Here is a 23,665-nt window from a genome sequence, read left to right on the forward strand (position 1 = left end):
AGAGGAGCCAAGCACCGACACTTTACCTGCAAGGGCATTGACACTGGCGATATCCCAGTGGAGGAGAGATGGTGTTGTCCAGACTTTCACTATGTATGTTTTCAATCTATGTACTGCTATTTTCTGAACCAGTCAATATCAAAAAACTGATGCTCAATATCCTTCACCATAGCAAATAAGATCTTTCAATCATGAATGGCTGAAGACCAAATGTCACACCCCAGATCTGTAAAGAACACGACCAAACTTCAAGCTTTCATAATTTTCAGACAGAAAATAATTTATTCCAAGGATAAGTGAGATTTGAGAAAGAAAATAAGATAAATCAGGGCCCTGGAAACCCCCTGTAGAGCTGGGTTACCAAAATTTATGAAGTTTTTGGTCAAAACCTAAAAGGGTATTTGCCAAATGTGTATGAATGGTCTTTTTTGACTAATTTTACTCACAGAAAATGATTTTTTTTTTTCCTGTGGGGAAAGTGGGTTAGTAACCAAGATTGTACAGCCATTCCCAAACACCAGGGGAGATATGTTCCCACTCCCCAGGGAGTGCCAGAGCTGAATTTTATGTGAGTTTTGGTCGGATGTGAGCCTGATGTGGATTAGTAAATCATCCCCAAAATAGTAAATTGGATGGAGAAGTTAGTGAAAAGTCAGTCACAATTGATTTGGAAGTCAACACAATGTTGTATAGAATTCTTTTGTTTTCTATGTACAACTGTAGGAAGAAATATGATGAAATGATATTTCACCAAAGCCCAACTCATCAATTTCTCCTGTTTACTGATTTTTAAGGATAGCAAAGCAAAATTCCCATTCTCAAAAGTAATTCCTCCAAAAAAATGGGTTTCTTGTAATTCACATTATATGCCCTGATGTACAAAATTAAACTAAAAGTCAACTTGGTATTATTGGGTTTAGATTTTTGGAATGTGGTAATGTTGCAGTCATTGAAATTGAACCCCATTTTCTTGGAAATGTGGGAATTAATTTGAATTTGGCTGATAAAAATGACAAAAAACTGTTTGAATAGGGTGAAAGTCTGAGTTAAGTCAAGGTTGGATTGCGGTGCCAATTCACTTTGGCCATATATCCTGTCCTCCTCACGAAGATGATCTAGTGAATTTTGTATTTTTTTGCATTTCAAAATTCACATGTGCACATGCAAGTTAACCTTTTTGCACTTTGCTAATAGTCACCCTGATGTACGCGCGTACATTGAGGTGGAATTTCACAGGATGGGCCTTTCACGGCCACATGAAAAGTAAAAGCTTTGTTTTGAGACACCAATTGTCCCCCTGATGTACGCGAGTACATGAGGGGGAAAAAATCACAGGCTGGGCCTTTCACATCTCCATGGAAAGGACACACTGGTCATGGAGCCAAGAAAGGACTATATTCTGGATGAGTTCTGGATGAATTATAGATGAGTTCTGGATGATTTTTTGGCAAGTTATGGTTTATTTCAGGATGATTTCCAACTGATTTCCACGCTGACTTCCAGTCTTGTTCATACCTATTCAATATTGCTTTACCAAAGGCCTCCAGCACAGTTATGGAAAAAAGTTGTGGTAAGGCACTCCCTGGGGAGTGGGAACATATCTTACTTGGTGAAAACCCTTGCGGTTTCAGGGTGCGCTCAATTTTGGGACCACAGATTTTAGCCTCAAAGTCTGTATATGTAGCTTCTGTATGTCAGGTTGCATACAGTAATACAATGAGAAGAAAAACACTAGTTCCTTTGTTTTTAACAATTGGGATTGGTCAAACTTGTGGAAGTCCCTCTTCTGCGGGGGGGCGGGCAGCCCTGGTCGCGGAGCGACCCCTCCGAAGGAGGGACTTGAGTCTAAAACCGACTTACAACCGCGTCACGGTTGGCCAGTTTTGGTGTAGCCAACTTTTGGACGGCTGCACCTCCTGTACATCCATCTCCCCGGAGGTAAAAAGTTGGGTTGGAGATAGAGGAGGATGGTGCGGACCTCCTCATCCACTTTTCAAAAGAAAATATTGAAAATTGAAGCAGCAGGAATTTTTTCAAGATTTTGAAAATCTGAAAATCTGACTCTTCAGGATTGAAGTGAAGTTGATTCTTGGCTTCTCAACCAGGATCCCTCCTTCACAAAATTCCTCTAAAAAAATTCTGTTTAATATCCTGGGATGGACATCTTGTCCTCTACTGATTACATAAGGAATGGTTTGGTTTGAAGAAAAAAAAACAAAGTCACGTGAAACTAAAATTGGCTTGTAAAAAATCCTACACATACAATTTTTGAAAAAATCAAAATCCTTCTTGATAGCCCGGCCGGGTTCGGGGCGGGTGGTCCGCACCCACAGCTTTAAGCAATTATCATCAGTAGTACCATGAGTCACACGCGACAAAAAGTGCACCTTGTATCTTCAATTGAACCAAATCCCTTGAAAGATGAAGACCACTACACCACAGACGCACTTTTAAGATTTCAGTTCAAAGAAACTTCGAATGGGCATTAATCCATCTTTTTAAACAAGCATTTGAAAAAAACTCAAGTATTATTTGGACAATTATGGTGTTCAAAGTTGGTTTGCATAATTTTATGCATGCATAAATCATAAAATCATAAAATCTTTTTTGCAGGGGCTATGACTGTCTGATTATGTAATACAAAGCAATGCTGATTTTGTCTGCTCATGCACCCGTGAGTAAGGTTTATGCCTTGCAGATTGCTTCCAAAGGGGAGCTGCCCAGCCAAACCTTTTCGCTTTCTCACAATTTTCAAAAGCTGCATCTGCTGGTTTTGGTTGCTGATTTTCGAAATCAGCCTTACGTGAACCCCCCTATTTCCTCCACGTCGTCGAATCCCATCCGAGCTTGTCAAAAGAAAAGAAGGATCTTCTGAGATCCGTACCCGTTGATGTTCCTTTTAAAATGACGGGGGGTAGAATGTTTTTTATTGCGCAATATGTCAGACAAGTACATATGTCTGGTTACTTTTCAGACCGTACGTGCAACTGGTTTGTTAGTTCTGAATTTCACAGGGTCACTGATTAGCTGTAGTTTCACTTCAGCCCTGCACTTCAAGGCAGTCCAACTTGCCATGACTATCATGACAGACGACTTTCTCGGAAAGGCACATACGTACGGTAAAGACGAAGCTCTGGCCGTCTGCAAACTCTTTGCTGCCTTGCCTGGATATCTTTCCAATGCCGAACTTTCCGAGCAGCTCACCAACTTAGTTGTCGAGGAAATGATTGCGCAAAACTTTATCTATTTCAGACCATTGTCTCCGTTCTCCAGGGATCTTGTACCCCCCCATCTGAAGATGTCGTCACTCCTCAAAGTGAACCGGCCCGAATTGCCATGGAAACGTTAGCAAGCCGTTTTGAGATCCAGAGAACACGTGCCGAGAAGGAAGCTAAGCAAACGATTTCCTTGAATGTGTTATGGTGTTATGTTCCAGTATTAGCATATGTACTTAGATTATGTTTATATCCTGTTCTTAGTTTCTCTAAAAGACTCCTCTCCTGGGTGCCGGTGAACTCTCTTTTCCTCACTCTCTTTTGCTTCTCTTCACCGGCATCCCAGGTAAGCCTCAATCTGTTCTCACTATCTTGTCTATTTCTTTTTTCCTTCTTTTGTTTTAGATCTAGGATGATGAAATCAATACTCTCTTTTGCTTCTCTTCACCGGCATCCCAGAGCACGAGCACAAGAGGTTATGAGCCCTCATTCTTGCTAATCAGGTCACGGTGCATTTTTTTTTGAGAGTCCGCTTGCAAGCAATAACACTACATCTATCATCAACACCTTTTCAGCAGTCAATCTTTTGACGGATCCATGATGCCTCAACTTGCGATAACGGCGAACAAACACGATCCACCTTCACTGCAGGATCAAATTCACCATACCAACGTACCGCTCCACTCTGAATTTTTTCTCTCTCAGTCACCTGTCGCTGGCTTGTGTCACAACCGGTCTACCTTAACTGCGGGACCGATTTCGCAAGGCCAAAGCACACCTCAATCCGCTCTCACATCATTAACTTCTATTCCAGATCGTCGCGACCTCCTCACCTCCGACGGAACTGGTACTGACACGGCGATCATCATCATGTCGTCTTCTGATGCGCATTCTACCAAAACTCAAGCCATTTGTTCAACCGCTTTGAGAGCTGCTCCGGCCCTCAAACCTTTGCCTGCTGCACCAGCTAATGGTCCAACCATTCTGTCAGTCTCCACAGACATGCGCAACCCTGAGGTGAAGCGGGAGGAGATCACTCGCTTTGTTAGCCGGGGAGGGCGATTTTTTGGGTTGGACTCGTGTGCCTCTCATACTTTCACAAACGACTTATCGTTGCTCTTTGACCATACTACTCTGTCTAACCCCATTCCTCTGACAGTTGCGACTCACGGACCACAATTGTTTGTCACTGTGGTTGGGAAGATGAAGCTCTGGAATCAGTTAGGATCGATCACACTCAACAACGTCTACTACTGCCCAACGGCAACATGTACCCTTCTCTCAGCCAAAACTCTCCAACTAGGTGGCGGTCAATTGTGCATATCTGATCAAGGCATCGCGTCGATCCATTTCCCTGATGGTTTCAGCTTTCGATCTTATCCAATTCACCGTTGGTGGCAGGTCCCAGTATTTTCTCGGTCATTGCCTTCCCCTGCCGTTTTTGTACCCCCCACTTCCAAAGCCTGTGATCCTTCAACTCCCCCCAATGCAATTATTGCGTGTGATGTTTCCATCAAGAACTCAGACGCACTGATGTGGCATCGTCGGCTCGGCCACGTTAGTCTCAAGCGGATAATTCGTATGTGTGCGCTGGGCAGCCTACCAGGGCTACCAGATAAGTTAACCAATAAAGACTTTGTCTGTGAAGACTGTCTGGTGAGCAAAAGTAAACGCAACAGGGGTCAACGGCTTTCCGAAGAATCAACGCTTCAGCCAATGGATGTCATTGTTTCTGATGTGCTGGGCCCATTCATTGAAGGATCCAACGGCGTTAAATATCTTGTTGTCTTTCGGGATCTTGCTAGCACCTATTCCGAGGGATTCTTGCTGAAAGCTAAAAGTGAAGTGTGCTTGAATTTTAAGCGGTACATCGAGCGGATGGAGAGACTCACCGGGAGGAAACTCAAACGATTTCGAACGGACGGCGGCGGCGAATTCACCTCAAAAGCTTTTCTTTTGTGGCTGCAGGATAAAGGTATCGAACACCAGCACTCAATGCCCTACGAGCCGGAACAGAACGGAGTGGCAGAGCGACTCCATCGGACTGTTGGTGAGATGGCGCGCACGGCACTAGTGTCTTCGGGATTACCCACCAAATTTTGGGGTTTTGCTTACTTGTGGGGCTACTTCACCCACAACCGATTGATCAACTCGCTGACGGGTGATAAAACACCCATGGAACTTATGTTTAACAAGAAACCCCTCTTGGATCGGCTCCGGGCCTTCGGCGAGGTGGCTTTTGTACACAAACCAGATGTTTATCGGACAGGGAAGACTGATCAACGTGCCTGGCGCTGCAACCTTGTGGGCTATGTCCAAGGAGGCAAGGGATGGATCTTTTGGGTGCCGACGAATAATTCCTTCTTTGAGTCATCCATTGCGACCTTTCCATACTCCAATCAAACCTCTGTGAACCCTCCGGAACCAATCAAGCCCAAACTGACTTTATCATCATCTCTCAATAAGATTCTCAACAACGGGGACAACGATCACCAGGTTCCTCAACACAATGACGAACTGGCCTCGGCACCGGATATCGCACCTGTTCGGCGTCCAATAGACAAGTTGCTCAACACTGAAGATGTCGCCCCCATGATTTTTAATTCAGCACTTGTTCTTGGTTCGAATACTGCTGAGACCACTCTAGTCAGTCAATCACCTGAAAGCACGGGACTGTCAGCTGTCACAAGGAGCCAGTTGCTTCCAAGAACTTATGCCCATGCAGTAGCCAGAAAGGATGGCAATCGATGAGCGGCAGCCGTGGAGACTGAACTTGCAAACATCTGGGACATGTCGGTGTGGCATTTCGAACACGTGCCAGCGGGACGAAAGGAAACGGACGCCAGGTGGCTCTTCGACATAAAGCGCAACCAGGACGGCTCAATCAAGAAATACAAAGCACGATACATTGTCCGTGGGTTCAGCCAGATTTTTGGCCAAGATTACCACAACACCTGGGCTCCAACAGCAACATTCGCGTCCCTCCGGATGCTCTTTGTAGTGGCAACATCAAATCGTTGGGCGATCGAGTCTTTTGACATCACCGCAGCGTATCTACATGGCGAAATCGAAGAAGACGTGTGGGTCAAGGTTCCGGATGGGATGTTTGTGCCTGAGGAACATAAAGGCAAGTCCCTCAAGCTTGATAAGGGACTCTATGGCACTAAGCAAGGGGGTCGCTGTTGGTGGAAGCATTTTGTGCAAGTCATGGAAGGTATTGGCTTCCACGTCAGCTTCTATGACGACTCCTTCTACCATATGCATCGCGGTGGAGAAACCTTGCTGGTGTGGATTCACGTGGACGACGGCGTGGTCACGGCCTCCTCCCCTGGCACAATGCAAGAGTTTCGCTCAGCTCTTGAATCCAAACTCCAAACCACCTGGGAAGGTTCATTACACACAATCGTGGGAATCAAGGTCGATCGGCCCAGCCCCTCGAAAATTATCCTCTCGCAACCTTTCCTCACGCGCAAAATTTTGGAAACCTTTACCACTGAAGCAACTCTTCCTTGAGCGGTGCCATTAAAAGACACCAACTCCATTACTTCCACCCAATCTGGCAAAGAAGTCATCAACCCTAATGGTTATCTCTCCATCGTCGGATCTCTGAACTACCTTGCAGTAGCCACGCGCCCAGACTTAGCGTTCGCTGTTGGTTTTCTGGCGCGCTTCGCCAAATCACCCACCAAACGGCACTGGTCGGCGGTACAACACACCCTTGGGTACATCAAAGCGTTTGGGTGTCGCGAACTGATCATTGAACCAAACACCAATGACCATGATATGCTCACATGGGTTGATGCCAACTGGGGTGGCGAGTTTGCACGTTCAACCCACGGATCTGTCACAACGCTATTTGGAGTGCCAATACTGTGGGCCAGCAAACGCCAACCGTCAGTAGCTACGTCAACGTGTCATGCGGAGTTCATGGCCCTAGGATGGGCTTCGCGGCACTCGGTGTGGCTCAAAGAGCTATTCTTTGACATGACCAATCAAATTATCACCCCAAAACTCATGTGCGACAATGATGCCGCAGTCAAAATCTCGAAGGACAACACGGCAAACAAGCGCACCAGACACTCGGAGCGCGAGGTTTTCTATGTCAATGAACAACTCCACCGCAAGAGACTTGCAATCGAATGAGTTCCAACCAATGCTCAATTGGCCGACATCATGACAAAGGCGCTAGGCCCAATGCCTTTTGAGAGGATCTTAGCCAGCCTCAAAATGTCTACTCCTGGTTGAGTGACATACGTTATGGCAAGTACCTGGGGGGATAGCATGCGCTGGCTGCGAGACACATGCGCCCCCCGCGATTGTCTGTCTCCCTCATACCAATTTTTTTTTTTGTGTGATTAAGATAACGACACCTTTTGTTTCTTTCCTTTGCGCTCGACAGCGGCGATCTATTTTTTTGGCGGTTATCTGGACGTCCTTGGTTCTTTCTTTCTTTTTATTCACCTTTCACTCCTGCATTTTATCAATTGTTTAAAATTTATTTATTTATTTTCTTCTTTCTTTGTTTTCTAGTTGATATTTTTTTTCTTCTTTTCTCTTACGATTTGTTTTCTCTTTTCTTTCTTTCTGCTCAAGTTTTTGATCAGTTGTCGGAGTCTTTTCGAGGGGGTGGCTGTTATGGTGTTATGTTCCAGTATTAGCATATGTACTTAGATTATGTTTATATCCTGTTCTTAGTTTCTCTAAAAGACTCCTCTCCTGGGTGCCGGTGAACTCTCTTTTCCTCACTCTCTTTTGCTTCTCTTCACCGGCATCCCAGGTAAGCCTCAATCTGTTCTCACTATCTTGTCTATTTCTTTTTTCCTTCTTTTGTTTTAGATCTAGGATGATGAAATCAATACTCTCTTTTGCTTCTCTTCACCGGCATCCCAGAGCACGAGCACAAGAGAATGAACCAAAGCAAACGATCACCGAAAAGTAAGCTATTCGAGAAATGCCTTTGTATTTGTTTGGTCGTGAGCTAGCCGAGTGTCACGCGAAGCGAGAGGGACTTGTCATGGTGGCAATTTCCTCTTTTTTTTCTTTGAATTAAAAACAAGCTCCGCCCTTTTGATGATTTCCTTCAAGTCCAGCTTTCTACCTTTCAAATCTACCTTTTAGCATGTTTAGAAAATCTCAAAAAATAAAACAATACTGTACTCAAAGTTTGATGACTTGCAAAAGTCATGACGGTCTAAGGGCGCGAGTCCGAACTCAGCCTGTGATTGTGTTGTGATATCCGCGTGAAGTGAGGAGCTCACAGGTCACCAGGAGCCAAAAATCCAATCGTGACCCCCCCTATTTATTTTTTCCAAACATCATCGCATGTATCTACATAATCCAGCATCCACTTCTAAAAAAATAAAATAAAAAAGACCCCTCCGTTCGAGAATGGATCGCATTCGAGATCGCCGACAATAATCCTGCAGAGTTTTGTGAGCTGAACGCCTCGTGTACAAACCCCCTCTCCCTCAAACCCGGGAGAGGTACGGCCACGTTCTTTCCTTTTTTCCTGGGGCAACGTGCCGAGGCTCGAAAGCCATCGGCCAGTCCCAAGCGATGGTCGCGACTCGCAAGAGCAGACTGCTATGACAGTCCGAGGGAGACAGACACATAGGCACCAGGCACACGGTCCAGAGTAAAGTCTTCAGGCTGCTACTCCTCCAAGACCCACATGGGCTTTCTTGTCATCGCAGCCGTGTTTTGGGCCACATCGACGCTAGTCTGCACGCTTCGATATACGGTGGCCCATCCACGAGTCCACACTCTGCCCATCGACCTCTTCCCCAAACCCTCGAACAGCGCACATAAACAAATACTTTAATCATACCTTCCGACCGGGACAGTTTCCTGGCGCAGATAAACTTTGGTTCTGATCACTTCGAACCCTGGCGCGTTTGCTTCCGTCGGAGTAGTCTTCCAAGGTGAGTGCATTCTCCCGACTCGGGGATGCTCCCCTCCCCCACCCTCTGTAGTCTGCACCTTCATCTCAGGTACAACACACACGTCCTCCAGGATTTTCAAAGCCTCATTTCCCACCTAACTTAATCACAAACAGTCTTCTAGCCCTCGCAAATCCCCCAAGCTTCCGCGCCCCGTCCAAGCGCTGCTCTACAACCCCGAACCGAACCAAATCCTCCCGCAGTCCTAACAGCAGGCCAAGAAATTGTAAGCAAAGTCGAAGGCAGGCCTGCAAAAGTCGGCGTGCATGGCTACTTACTTACCTTGGATATCGTACAGCTTCCACCGCGAAATATGGAACGATCTTTAACGAGTCGGTCGTCCTACTTCTTCTTCCCGGACTACGAGGATCATTTCCCAGAAGATCCCAACAAGCGCGAAGAATCGATCCCCTTCCCGGATAGTCCTACCTACGACGCGAAATTCACGAGGCCCGTGCCATGGGTCAGATTCAAACACCCCTCGTCCCCTCCTGGCGATCTATCTGGGAACCGGGAAGCAGAAGCCGACCTGATCCTCCGATACCTTTACGAGGCCACACAGGGCTCTAACCTCAATCAACTCTCCGACGATTTCTCGAAACCCTCTAGCTCCTCAATGTCTTCCAGCTTCCCAAATCACTCGGCCCGACTCCCACTCGTCACTTATCTCAAGAAGCTCTGGCGATCTAGTTAACTTTTTACCCCGCTCTTCAAATTTGCTGTACTGTAAACCATATATCATCGTTATTAGCAGCATCAACATTCGAGGCTCATGTATTTTTCAACTTTTAATCCTTTTTTGTGAACCTAGAGCGTTCCAGCTAGTTCTCTTCTGACTTAATAGATGTTAGTGTAGTATAAGTTTCCTACTAATGTACCCAGCTTCCGCCACAGCTTTTACTCCTCAAAATGTCATCCATCTGACTACTACAAGATCACTTGCGTGTGTATTTCTACTACCAGTCATGACTTATTCGCCATATTACCTGTAACATAATATTACCCGTGAATCAAACCATCTGAAAACCTGCAATTTGGTTTCATTTCTCATTACATTTTTTTCTGTGTTCTTTACCAACCAAACCAGTCTCTCCACACCCAAGCCAGTTTCTGGAAGATGCATACAGGGCTATGTTTTGCAGGGCTTATGAGATCTTGCCTGCTTTACTTACTGGCTGGTCCGTGAGACTATATTCGTGAAGGGTATGACTTATCTGGGCCGGGGATTGCGACCTTTTTCCGGATATTTATATCGCAGGTTCACCCGAATCGTCAACTTGAGAAGTAGGCAAATTTGGGAAAGATTTGTGTATGGGGACGATGTTTGAATTTTGAAGCGATGGTCACCACCTATCTCTTGATTTACCTTGCGCATCTTTTGGTTTCCCTTGTATGAATTAAATACTTAGCAATGGTAGGCTGTGGAGATTCAGTGACAAAGGCAACTATTTATTGTATATGAGCAAGCAGGATTCAGAGGAACAGCGAATAGCACAGTTTTGGAGGACCAATCAAGGAGAAAGAATATGCTGTAGCGGTCAGATCTTCAACGGGCGATGTCTCATTCAATCCGTTGAGTCATTCTCTTATGCCTTCAGGCTTCGTAATCAAAAATCGAAGGCAGACATTAAACCATTTATCATCTGATGACTATTATAACAGGCCAGGGAAATACTTAGCGGTATGTAGTATATCGGATCGGGGGGGGGAACAGCGTACCTACGGTGAACTATGGATTTGAACAGAGTTCTTTTTCTTTTTGGGATTCGCCAGCAGACATGTAGGTGGGTTCTGTTCGCAAGTGAATTACAAGCATTGGTATTCGACTTTGACGGTCAAGCTGCATCCATCGCAGCCAATGGTATCGATATCGGCCTCCATTTGGTCTTCGCTGATCAGGAACTGTCCCCCGCATCTACAGGGAAACACGAATCGCTCTCCCCCGGCTTGGTTTTGTCCTTCATGCTCTAGCTGGGTGAATTCAGAAAGATCGAGCACTTGAGAAACGATCTTCGCATGGACTCCTGCTGATGCTTTATTTTAGATCCAGAAGTGGGATGAGTAAGCTTGGCGAGCTCCATAACTCGGAAAATAAGATGGCTTGAAACGAACACACTGTATTGTGCCCCGCAGGCGATTGAAGACGCTTGAGGTCGTACTCAGTCCTGCGACTGGGATCGATCAAGATAGAGTAAGCATGAATCAAGTCTTGCGCGAACCGGTGGTCTGCGTTTGGTTGAGAGGAGTGGCTGGCCTGGGGGCCTGATGAGGGATGGTGGGACTGCTTTTTGAGCTTGTCGGGATGGTGAAGCTTGATTAGTCTGAGATAAGCCGTCCTGAGTTCTGAGGGGCTGGCGTCGCTTGAGACTTGGAGTATCTTGTAGTAGTTGTCGTCGGTTCGTTCGTCTTCGCTTGAAGCAGAAGAGAAAACCATTTGGATGGCCTTTCCGATCTGGCTTGTAAACAAACCCAAGGCCCTTCCTCCGAGGAGGCGCGGAGTGCGCCCTTCGGGATGCGGGGTCGGCACCCCGACCCTCAGAGCAACCGCATCGGTCACGCTTTGCATATCCGCATCGGGGCGGATTGATTTTGGGAAAAAAGTGGTGGCATTGTTATGTACCACCAAAAATGCTGGGCTGAGACCAGCAAGCTGTGAACGCAGACGGGGTCGAACCGCCGATCTCTCGCTCCCAGGTAGGAGAACTCATCCTGCATCGAAGGCGAGCGCCTTACCACTGGGCCACGCGTCCTGGGATGGAAGGCAAGGCCTAGTTTTGAGGTCGAGTCAGAAAATCGTCTTTATTCCAATGTGCAGGTTGGGCGTTTTTATCCTCATTGCATGCTCACCAGGGAGGTCTGTTCCGAAGAAGTGGTACAGTCGAGCAGCCTGGTTGTGAGAGGGCTGGAGTGGCCAGCTAGGCGGATGTTGCCCAGTTTTTCCAGCGTGATGAATTTCTGTCGCTGGTAGGAACGCCGTCTTTCGGTCAGGGTCATATGATTGTGAGGCACCCTTTCCTCGGGAACCATCGTTGAAGGACCATCGACCTCGCATGCCCTTGGGGGGACCCCGAAGACCGCCGAAGCAGACCCAAGAACGCGCGGAGCACATACCCTCTGATGTCCGCCAATGCCAGCGAACCTCATGCGAGCGAACCTCCTGCCTGCGAACCTCCGGCGAGCGAACCTCCGGCGAGCGAGCCTCCTGCGCCGGCACCGATCGCAGTGGAAGGATCCACAGCAGTAGACGAACCTGACGAACACTCTGCTTCCGAGCGATGCGAGACAGATGTGAGTAAGTCAATCCGCCGTCTATCCGTCTCCGTGCTCCCATTCTTTGTTTGTCTGAAGTTGCTGACTGATCATTATGCTATTGACGTCCCTTGCGAATCGGCCGCGTTCCGCTAGGGCGAGCAAAGCGCTACCGTGGAGCAAAGACGACCGAAGGGCACCGCTGGCCAATCAGTGGGGGAAGCCGAATCGAAGCCCCGGATATTGAGCTCGCATATCGACTCCGCCAGCGTTGCCATCCCGCCTGTCTTCCAGCCTCTCCCTCCCTTCTTCCCGTCCGACTTTTTCGCCACCCGTTCGCACCCTTGGAATCGATCGGGATTCAGATACTTGGCCTGTGGGCCGCCGGCCGATCAACAGCAGCAGGACGCGGATCATCCGTTATACTATACGATCGAGACCGCGCCCCCAGGCCTAGTGAAATGGTCGTGGGAGGATCGGAGTAGCTATGTGTACGTGACCAAGGACGGTCTGTCAGTCACGACCGACAGGGGCTTTCGATCGGCCCGGGCAAATTTACCGATCAGAGAGGGGCAATGGTACTTCGAAATCATCATGGTTCGCGCTGGTGGAGAGATCAATCAAGGCGCGCGATCCGAGCCCGAAGAAGCCCACGTCCGTGTAGGCATCGCCAGAAGAGAGTCTGGCTTGAACGCACCCCTCGGGATCGACGGTTATTCTTACGGAATCAGGGATAAGACTGGCGAGAAGGTACACCTCTCTCGACCCCAGAAATATGGCGAGCCGTTCGGCTCGGGCGATGTGATTGGCATCCTGCTCGATCTTCCCCAGATGCGCAAGCCGATAGACGAAGACCGGGATGACCCGGCGCGGATCGAGCGAAAAAGAATCCCGATTCGCTACCGACGCCAGCTTTATTTCGAGTCTGCCGAGTATCCGATCTCCAAGGAAATGGAGGATCTTGCCGAGTCTGCCCTCCCGGCCAAACTGCAACCCAAGCAGGAACCTCACAAAGCCACTTTAGCCGCCGAGACACCCAAGAAGAAGAGCCTTCCTGGTCAGAAACAAGTCGATGACGAGCCTCCTTCAGCACCAGCTGTGCCCAGCGGCCCTCCCTTACGTCCTTTGCCGGTCCTGAAAGGTTCGAAAGTGGTGTTCTTCAAGAATGGCGTCTGCCAAGGAGTGGCGTTCAGGGATTTGCTGGATTTCTTGCCCTTGCGAGCGGATCCGAGTCCCCAAAACAGTGGCTCGCTGAATCAGCCCGGCGACGATTCAAATTTTGTAGACTCGAACAATGCCAAGAGCGGAGGGAAGATACACGATGATGGTACACTGGGATATTATCCCTGTGTGAGTGTGTACGGAGGAGGAATTGCCCGGCTTAACGCCGGCCCGGAATTCAAGTTTGCCCCCCCAGAATCAGTCAATCATCTGCTCGACGAAGATGCTGATCACGCCGAGAGGGATACACCCCCGGATGCTGGCGACGACTCAAGGGGTTTCCGTAAGAGTTGGAAGCCTCTTTCGGAACTGTATCCACTTCACGTAGCCGAGCAACGGAGGTTAGACGAGCTGGACATAATCAAGAATCAGAAGCGGCTAGAAGCAGAAGCCACTCAACGGCTCGGACCGCCCCAGGTCGATGTGGCCGCCAAAGCGAAGCCGACCTCGAAGCGAAAGCGTGTCAGCTCGCCGTCTTCGACGGCTGTTGGGACATCAACCGCCAAGGGCAAAAAGAAAGGCAAGGTGGGCGCCGCTGTCGATGGCTTACAGCCGCAGACGTTCAAGCCAAGCCCGCTCGGCAACATGGAGATCATCCCGGAGCCCGCTCCTGCACCCGACCTGGCCACCCTCGAGCCTCCAGCGGGAGACGACTCTCACGCGATCGAAGCGAAGGGCAAAAAGAAAGGCAAGCTGGGCGCCGCTGTCGATGGCTTGCAGCCGCAGACTTTCAAGCCGAGCCCGCTCGGCAACATGGAGATCATCCCGGAGCCCGCTCCTGCACCCGACCTGGCCACCCTCGAGCCTCCACCGGGAGACGACTCTCACGCGATCGAAGCGAAGGGCAAAAAGAAAGGCAAGCTGGGCGCCGCTGTCGATGGCTTGCAGCCGCAGACTTTCAAGCCAAGCCCGCTCGGAAACATGGAGATCATCCCGGAGCCCGCTCCTGCACCCGACATGGCCACCCTCGAGCCTCCACCGGGGGACGATTCTCACGCAATCGAAACGAATCAGTAGTTGACTCAGTTCAACTGCAGATCGCAACATCGAGCCCAAAACTGGATTTATATTCTATCATTTCACATTGCCATCATCGAAAAAAACAAGCCCAGAATGATTCGTCCGAGTCATTTGGATCCCTTCATGCTGTTTTCTGTTGATCATGCAGCTTGGGTTTCTATTGTTCGGAGTTTCATATGTAATTGTTATGTATTCTCTCCATCTCGCCCAGCAATGTGGTGGTTTGTGTATTGTGCATTCGCTATACATCAAAGAATTTGAACACTTATCACGTCAATCTGGAATCTGCAGGATAACAATTTCATGTGCCAAATGGATCACCAATCACACAATAAAGACCTCATAATATATCATTTTGACAGACCTGAGATTTGCACGCTTCAACAATGATAGGCAACATTGAACTTGAAAGTTCCCATGCAATATCCTTTTGTCACCATATTGTGTGCATTGACCTTGCCTCACAAGTCCATAACGTCTGGCTGACCCTCACATACTGACCTATTGCCTCCTACAGTCCCATTCTTTCTATGATTATGGTGTTCAAAATTGCATTTTTTTTATAAACTTATACACTGAAAGTTTATGGAATAAAATCTGATGCAATTTTGAACACTATAGATCATGGGATCCACAAGTTCATGAAAAATTCCAACAGTATCACCTCTCTTCAGATCACTATAGATTGGTTTCAAGATCCATGGTTGAACTCCATATCTGCCCAGCAGTTGGATATCCTGACATGGCTTATGTCTCTTAGACTAGATTCAAATTCTGAATTATGAAAAGGAGTAATTGAACATTGAATTTTGAAGTCCTGCCCTGGGAATATCATGAGCAGAGCTTCCATCCTGGGAGTGCTGTACCCTGTGTTCATTATGTAAGTGCTTCCTACTATTCAAGGCCTCATGGTGTTCAACATAAATCATAAAATCATAAAACCTATTTTGCACAGGATCTTGTGAGTATGATTATGTAATCCCACTGCAAAAGTTTCATGAGTTTATTATTGATGCATGTATGTTATGAGCTGTAGCAGTGTGGTGTGCCAAATCTGTTTCAAGTATCAACTGAACCCAAGAAATATCACAGAGAGGAAATTTGCAGAAGTGGCAGAGTTTGACACTTGGTTTGAGGAAAAATCTATTGATCTGGATGAAACAGATCATTGGTTTGAGATTGATGGATTGGCAATCAGAATGGACAACAGGATGATGGATAAACCAATGGAAATGTTGGATGTGGAAGTAATTGAGAAGATAAGATAATTGACTTCCCTTTACAAGAAACTGACCAAGTGGTTTGAATTATTGGACAAGCCAGCAGGGAATTCCACCATATATACAACAGCAGACAGGATACCCTATGATACGGGATGGATCATGGCGCCAGCTGAAACCACTTTGAGAGTGGAGATCCAGAATAGTAGGCATGAAACCAAGTTAGCAGGTTCCCTGGGCTGCACACACATGCTTGCCCTATTTTGGTGGAGCTTTGTGTTTCAAGGACAAGAGAAAAAATTTGACCAGTATGTGGATGGCTTTGACTCCTTCCAAAGAGTCAAACCCTCCACACATTGGCCTTTTGGAACCCTTGAGCCCCTACCAACCCAGTGGGGCCATGTAGGACCCTAGTATACCTGTATTGAACCAGCCCATGTGAATCTGGGCCAAAATGAACCTTTGCTGTGGGGACAAATTGTTTTTTGTGCTTGAAGCCCATTTTTGATACCATTTCAATGAGTATGTTCACAAAGATGATCTTCAAACCTTCCGTGAAATGTTTGATTTTCAGCTATTTGTGGTTTTTTACAACCTTCTTTGGCCGCTGACTACATTTTTATCTGACCTGAAACAATTTTGCTTCCAACTCTAAGCAACTACATGAGTATGTCAGTCCAAAAAGAATTTAAAAAGCTACCAAATTGCAATTTTTTGACAAGAATCATTTTGGAAACAAAAGTTATATTGCTACAGGTTACATGAGCCGGTTCAGCAGAGGCTTTCTGGGGTCCTGGCAGATAGACATTAGCTATGATTTGTTCACTGATCTCCCCAAATCCCACTCCTGTAGCAGTATTTGGACTGGCTGAAAAAATGGTGCACTTCATCCCATTGAAAGAGCAATGTTTACCTGCAGTGTTTGGACAGCTCCAAAACCTAGAGGAGGTACAGGTGGAGCTCAAAAACTGTCTGGAAGATGCGCAAGAGGCAATGAAAAGGCAATTCAACAGAACCACCAAATGTAAAATTGGAGACAAAGTATGGCTGGACAGGAGCAAAATTTCAACAGCCCACCCAAGCCCTAAACTGGACCACCTCTGGCTAGGAGAATTTCCAATAGAGTATAATCTCAAAGTCTGCCTAAACCAAACCTTCCACTCTACATACAGGGAGTTAGAGAATGTAAATGGGTACCCGTAACTGCTTGGTGGCTAACCCTTGCACCTGCCAATCACCTGCCAGGTTCTTCCCCTGGAATCCAGGTGTGTTTAAGGTCCATTTTGTTGGCCAAAAAGCGGTTTGGTACCTGGATACTGCCAAGGGCATGGAAATTGCACAATCTCTATGGCCAGAACCACTTATGCATGAAGGCTTTACAGCCTCAATGACCCAGGGTACTCCTTCCTGGCTATTTAGGGCATGAAATATCAATGGTGAGGAATGCTTGAACATCAACAATGATGCAACTACTACGCTAATTAAATTAGTGGCAATAATTCTGTAGCGTAGTAGCTGGCCAATAATGATTCTGGATGTTATTTTTAGCTGCAATACAAAGCTGCTAAATCAGGCCAAACCTAAATTACAGATAATGAGCTACCCATTACAGCTAAATTAGCTGTAATTTGTAGCTAAGATTACACTTTTTCCTCAAATGTGTGTTAGATGTAATTTTAATAGTTTTTAAACTGCAATGTAGTGTAGTTTAGTGGTCTCAAAAACCACTAAGTTAGTGCTAATTACAATCAGCATGATTTAATAGTTGCATTTTTGCCATCAAGATGGCCGCAAAGTAATAATTTTGGCCTTTGATACTGTGATACTAAATTCTTGATGGCCACAATGATTCATTCCTGGCCATCTTGACTCTCAAGGCACTCTGGCCATCAAGACTGCAAAGTCTCAATGGCTGAAACCTCTTTGCCACAAAGACTTTACAGTCTCAATGGCCAACCATTGAGACAGTGCAGTCTTGATGGCCAGTAAGAGATCATCTCAGCCATTAAGACTGAAAATTCTCCATGGACACTATGATCCAGCCATCAAGAATTTTCAGTCTTGATGCTGGGATGGCTTGCATTGAAATGCGTGCCTTGATGAGTGTGTATAGCCCAACAACTGCCAGTGGTACCAGCCTCAGGTACTGCCAGTACCGGCCAGGCGGTTCTGGGTGCAGTACTAGGTACCAACTTTGGCCAAAATAAAGAGCAGGTACCTGGTTCTACTTTGACATTCTCTATTGGGAGTAAACCTGGTATTTTATGTATCAGTGCTCTGCAAGCACCAGCCCAATGAAATAGTGGAATGGAGTAGGCTGACCCCGCACCAAGTCACAGTGGATAACAAAGAAAAATGGTAGGTGGACAGCATTCTTACCTGTCAGAGGAGAGGGCAAACACTTCAATACCTTGTCATTTGGAACTGATTTGGACCATAGGAGAACTTGTGGTGCACCAGACGCAAACCTGAAGAACTGCAGAGGCCTGGTGGAAAATTTCAAACAGACATATCTGGAAGTGGGGGCCAGGAATTGGTGCACATGGAGAATAAAGTGAGAGGGCAGGATTGTTTCCACTGGGTTTTTTAAAGCTGCCTGGGGACAGAATGCAGAGCCATAAGAGGATAGTTTTTTATTGCTGATCATTTAAACCAGAAACGGGGGAGGCTTAGGCATTAAAGGGGGGATAATTTTATGAGTGTTGGAATTCTGATTTCTTCCCTTGCTGAAAACCTGTTATCTCAGAATCATTTGCCCCATGTCTAAGATCAGTCTGCAGCATCACTAGTAGGTTTAAATAGTACAGTAGTCTCACACCTTGTAGTCTTTGAACCCTGAGTAGTAGAGTTTGTTAGTCATTCTAACTTCACATTTAGTCTCCTGGATGGTATTTTATTCATTGTTGGTTTTTATTTGATTTTTCTCAAACCACATCACTGCCGCATGTACTTAGGACAGCCTCCTCATCCTGAAATCAACCAACTTCAGATACAGAATTGCAGAACCCCCAGAACCCTGTCTTCCTCTCCCCCAGATCAGACCATAACAATGCATGAAACAACTTTGAACACCAAAACTACTTTTATGTCAAAATTTTCTTAAATGGATTTGCCAAGTCTACACAATCTCATTCCACTTTATGCTCACAATTGGTACACACATTTTGGACCAAAATCTTTTTGCTGCACAAACACATTTGTAGCAGCAAGAGTTGCACACAATGTGATTGAGATCTTGGTATTCCTCACATGAAAAAGACTATCAATTCCAGATTTCCACTAGCCATTGAATGACTTCCCTTCAGATCTACATCCCTCCCATATTTCAATTTACACACCCCAATTCTGGCCCCATTTAGATGCTGTGTTATATGTGATGAATGTGCTTATTTATCACACGCAACCCCCGGGGGCTCAAAAAGATTTGGTGGAGAGGGGGGAGGGGTGAACTTTGGGTTGCATGTGATAAATTTGCCCATTTATCACATATAATGGGGCATAAAAAGGCTTTAATTTTTGCCAAAAATGAAGGAGTTTTCCCTGAGCCTGGGAATACAAGTTGATATCAAGTGCAATAGTTATTTTTTTGATAGCTGTCTTAATTAATTTAGATTTAGAAGGGCATCTATGTAGAGCTCTCCAAATGCCCTGAGGCTGCACCACATGCTCATTCCTCTCCCCAAGGCAAGTTAAAGCTACGTGCTAAATTGAGCTATTAAAATTTGCGCAGAGAAAGTGATTTTATAAAAATTTGAGAAGAAAAGAGATGTCATAGAAACAAAGGTGTTCTATGAGAAGGCACAAAAATAAAAAACAACACAATTACAAGTAATTTCCCTCTCATTTTTTGTTTTGTTTTGTTTTGGATCTCTTTTTGTCCAATTCCACGGGAGAAAAGTCCTCAATAAACATGTCAGGTCAATCGAGCCGTAGTACATAGTCTTTGAGTATGCCCATCTTTCGTTATCTTCTGGGTGGGCAGGAGAGGTGGCCTATTTTGTCTCGGGTTTTTCGTTTTCTTCCACATCCTCAGCCTCTTCGCCCTCTCCAGTCTCCTCGGCCTCTTCAGTCTCTTCGGCCGGTGACGCGCTCTGAGGCTGTTGCCCATTGAGCTTCAAGGAAGCCACATCTATCAATGATCATGAAAGTTATTTTAGCTTTCATTCACGTGATTTTGAAGCAACAAATTCAAGTTGAGACTTTGGCCCAAGAAAAAATGACTAACCAGATACGACAGTGTTGATATCTACACCTTTGGCAACTTCCTTCTCGCGTTCCAACGCATCAGCCCATCCTTCGTCAAACAAATCGAAATGTTCTTCGGGGTTGGCGATTTTCATTGCGATTTTTGTTTTACCTGATTCCTCCAGGCTACTCTTCCACTGTTCGACCGCCTTGGGTACTTGACTAGGGGCATATGTTCTTGCAAATAGCGCGGCTTCTGGTAAGCGTTCAGTTGATAGGAGAATATCTACACACTCTTCTGGGACACCCAGCTGGAGTTGGCACGAAAACGCGATATTATTCTGTCCCGCAACAGCTGAGGAAAGGATAATTGTGATCAGTTGCTAGCGAAACGTCTATTCAATGAAAAATAGATAAGCGATCCAAACTGAAGTGGCCACATACTTGCAAGCCGAGCCAACCGACTCAAGCCCTCCCGATCACCGGTGGAAGAGTAAATTAGCAAGAGGGCGCTCAAATCCCCTGCTTTGAGGAATGATTCTTCGGCCAATTCAATCTTCCAACTAGCCAATGCCTTTTCAGCGATTATTCTCCATTTGCTTTGGGACTCTGGATAAGGCGCGGACTTGGTAATTTCCAAGGCGGTGTCCAAGTCATCCAACTGAGTGGCTAGCTCAAATCGATGATCGATATCCGTCGATACCGACAAAGCCAACTCTTTCAAATCTTGACTTTCTAAGAATCTAGCGATTCGATTGCGTTGGTCTTGAGGTACGTTCTCGAGTAATCCGGCAGCCGAATCCAAGTCTCCGTGCATGATTGCTGTCTGGTACTCAACTACTGACAGAGCGAGCGAATACGAGAAGACCCCACAATCTTTATCGCAAAGATAGATCCGGTTGTAATTTGGAAGATATCCCAATAAGAACATCTGTTGATCGAAGTGACTGAGTGTATGAGTTTGCCCTCCGATGACGTAGTTCAAGCGGTTTGCCGTGTTGGTGTATATTAAACAATCTCCAACCCATTTTCCGGTCTGGACAACTTCAGGCAGTTCGTGCAAAAGGTCAAACGCTGCCTCCACTCCCTCGTCTCCTAGTTCACCGCCTTCGGCCAGAAATTCCGCGTATGCTTGTTGATCAAACTTTAGAATGTAAAGCGATTCTTCGCCGGCAATCGCCACATGTTCTCCCGATGCTGACCAAAAAACATCTCGAGCTTCGACTTCAATCCTTCGAACCAGTGATCCCGTTTCCCAATCGTAAAAGCACACGAATCCACTACCTTTGACACACAAGAGTGCTCCCCCAAACAGACCTTCCATGGGATAGCCCGTCCTGATAAGATCGACATTTTCTTTGAAGTTGCGGAAAACCTTCAACTTCATGGCAGTTTCTCTGACGGCATACGTATTTGAATCTGCTGCCCAAGCGAAGCTGATACCGGTGCCAAATGACTTGTTTCGCCACGCCAGAGCTGTATAGATGATGTACTCGCCATCTCCACATACCGTCACAAATCGGCCATTTGGTGAGTGCTGAAGAGTTTGGGCAAATACTTCGGTTGTTCCAAGTTCACGGACCTGAACATTCAACTTCTGTCCATCGGGAATTTCATGATCTGCAAGCCCAAATGAAAATGAGCACCGCAAGTTTTCAGTAGAAGGCTTCATATGGCAAACTTACCTTGAGCAGCCGCGACATTGCAAGTCAATACTTCAGCGTTCCTAGTAAAGACTATTTTGCCTCCGACGTCCATGCTAATAGTCGGTTCCTCTCGTCCGAGCTTGACTACCACTGAGCCCTCGTCGAATCCTAAGCCGATGTCATTCCCGTTTTTACCATAAGTGACACACCAGGCCCGTTCCAGTCCGTAATTTAGCGTATTTTCCAGTCGATAAGTCGAGGAATGCCAAATTTTGACGGTGCCATCCTCTGAGCCCGAGATGATGATAGGCAGTGAGGGGTGGAAAATAGCGTAGGAAACATTCGATTGATGACCTTCGAGCGTTTGTATACATGATTTAGAGAGGTAGTCCCAAATCTTGATGAGTCTGCAGTTCAACAGGATAGGATGAAAAAGTAAAGCAAATTCGTCAATGGAATCATAGATTAGAATCTGTCGAGAACTTTTCCGATCAGGAAATGACGGATTTTCCCGTTCATCCACTCCACGGACATGCATGTGGTGTTCGTGATGTTCTGGGGTTTCGAGACGAGCTGAAGCAGACGGTTATAATGCTTACCGATCATCGCCAGTGGTGACCAGATAAGGCTTGTCTCCACCATGGTAGTATTCAACATAATTGACACCTTTCTCGTGAGCGTCGAGGGTGAAGTTGGCGGTGTGAGAGCCTAGTGACCAGACCTTCACGGTGCGGTCTAAACAAGAGGATGCGAAGGTGTTGGAATCCTTCGGGTTAAACGCCAAGTTCATGATGTAATGCGTATGTCCTTCGAAAACCTGAAACAAAAGTTGACAATAGGCAGTCAGTAAAGGCAATATAATAAGAAAATTGCATTAGTGAAGAGAAGCTTACCTGAAGGCATTTCCATGACTTGTCCCAATCCCACAGCTTGATGGTCATGTCATCACTTCCGGTCAATACCAACGGCTGCGTAGGGTGAACAGCCAAGCAACTAAAACATTAAGTGTTAGCCTACGCGGCCTAACAGCCATGTTGAAAAGAAAAATGACTCACCGGATGTAATCAGGATGAGCCTCGAATGCAGCCACGCGGGCGGATGTGTTGTAGTTGAATACGCGAAGGTGGAAATCGTCTGTTTGAGATTGAACTCCGAATTGTTCAGTAATGAACCTCGGTGCAGCGGTACAGTGATCTGAGAACTTTACCTGATCCACAAACAAACCAATTTTTCCGGGCAATGAACCGAGCACATCGCACTGGAACCTCAGTGGGCGTGAAAGTTTTCAAAAGTGCCTACATAATGAGCAAATTGTTAGATCACACAATAAGCTAACCACCTGTATCTCAAAGAAAGGATGTAAAGTATACAAACACCAGTCTCCGTGTGCCAGACAAAAACTTTTCCCGAGTATAACCCAGCCAAAAGCCATGGTTCCGTCGGATGGAAGTCGACACTTTTGACACGCTCTAAGAATGTAGAATGCAGAAAAGACGATTCAGTCAAAAGATCAATCAGCTCCACGATTATACCAAAAGCAAATGACAACGTAAAAATTTGCGAAGACCGACCAGACCGTGTGAGAAGCTTGCGAGTGATATCTAGCAGCATCCTCGATTATTTTCGTAGCGATTGGATAGACTTCTAGGTGAATTTGGTGGTGGAAGGAGTTGAACGTGATGGATAGGAAATGAGTCAGTAGGCCGGTCAAGAAGAGTTCGATCGACCAAGCGAGCAGAACTAAACGGAGCGCCAATCGACGCACGATGATGGTCGATGTGGTGTTACATGAACGGCAAGGTAGGCCCGCCACACCCCGTGGGGACGCGGGGTTCCGAAGGGACCCCCGGCCGACAGGCTTTCTCCATCGAACTTATGTATGTAGCACAAGTCCCTCGCCTGCCGGGGGGCGCGGCGCGAAGCAAACTTCACACAAGTCCCTCCCTCACGCCTACGCTGGGGGGGCCCCT

General features: G+C 46.6%; 5 protein-coding genes across 5 annotated transcripts; 3 read left to right on the forward strand and 2 right to left on the reverse strand.

Moving 5' to 3' along the window:
• Positions 1-3,073: 3,073 nt before the first annotated feature.
• On the forward strand, positions 3,074-3,349 carry PtA15_5A259 (uncharacterized protein; the record flags this gene model as incomplete). Its single annotated transcript, XM_053169000.1, has 1 exon — positions 3,074-3,349. The coding sequence occupies one exon, from the start codon at positions 3,074-3,076 to the stop codon at positions 3,347-3,349; it is 276 nt and encodes a 91-aa protein (XP_053020241.1).
• Positions 3,350-9,467: 6,118 nt separating this feature from the next.
• PtA15_5A260 (uncharacterized protein) lies at positions 9,468-9,848 on the forward strand (the record flags this gene model as incomplete). Its single annotated transcript, XM_053169002.1, has 1 exon — positions 9,468-9,848. One exon carries the CDS (start codon positions 9,468-9,470, stop codon positions 9,846-9,848), a length of 381 nt encoding a protein of 126 aa, XP_053020242.1.
• Positions 9,849-10,960: 1,112 nt separating this feature from the next.
• PtA15_5A261 (uncharacterized protein) lies at positions 10,961-12,206 on the reverse strand (the record flags this gene model as incomplete). The annotated part of the gene is made up of 4 exons (XM_053169003.1): positions 10,961-11,187; positions 11,267-11,804; positions 11,888-11,922; positions 12,002-12,206. The coding sequence occupies 4 exons, from the start codon at positions 12,204-12,206 to the stop codon at positions 10,961-10,963; spliced, it is 1,005 nt and encodes a 334-aa protein (XP_053020243.1).
• A 65-nt stretch (positions 12,207-12,271) lies between these two features.
• On the forward strand, positions 12,272-14,641 carry PtA15_5A262 (uncharacterized protein; the record flags this gene model as incomplete). Its single annotated transcript, XM_053169004.1, has 2 exons — positions 12,272-12,442; positions 12,560-14,641. The coding sequence occupies 2 exons, from the start codon at positions 12,272-12,274 to the stop codon at positions 14,639-14,641; spliced, it is 2,253 nt and encodes a 750-aa protein (XP_053020244.1).
• Positions 14,642-19,856: 5,215 nt separating this feature from the next.
• On the reverse strand, positions 19,857-23,306 carry PtA15_5A263 (uncharacterized protein; the record flags this gene model as incomplete). The annotated part of the gene is made up of 10 exons (XM_053169005.1): positions 19,857-19,993; positions 20,090-20,404; positions 20,494-21,669; positions 21,735-22,102; positions 22,295-22,512; positions 22,589-22,688; positions 22,751-22,829; positions 22,903-22,990; positions 23,070-23,164; positions 23,267-23,306. 10 exons carry the CDS (start codon positions 23,304-23,306, stop codon positions 19,857-19,859), a joined length of 2,616 nt encoding a protein of 871 aa, XP_053020245.1.
• Between the last annotated feature and the right edge of the window lie 359 nt (positions 23,307-23,665).

This window comes from Puccinia triticina, chromosome 5A (genome assembly GCF_026914185.1).
Source record: "Puccinia triticina chromosome 5A, complete sequence".
Lineage (NCBI taxonomy): Eukaryota > Fungi > Basidiomycota > Pucciniomycetes > Pucciniales > Pucciniaceae > Puccinia > Puccinia triticina.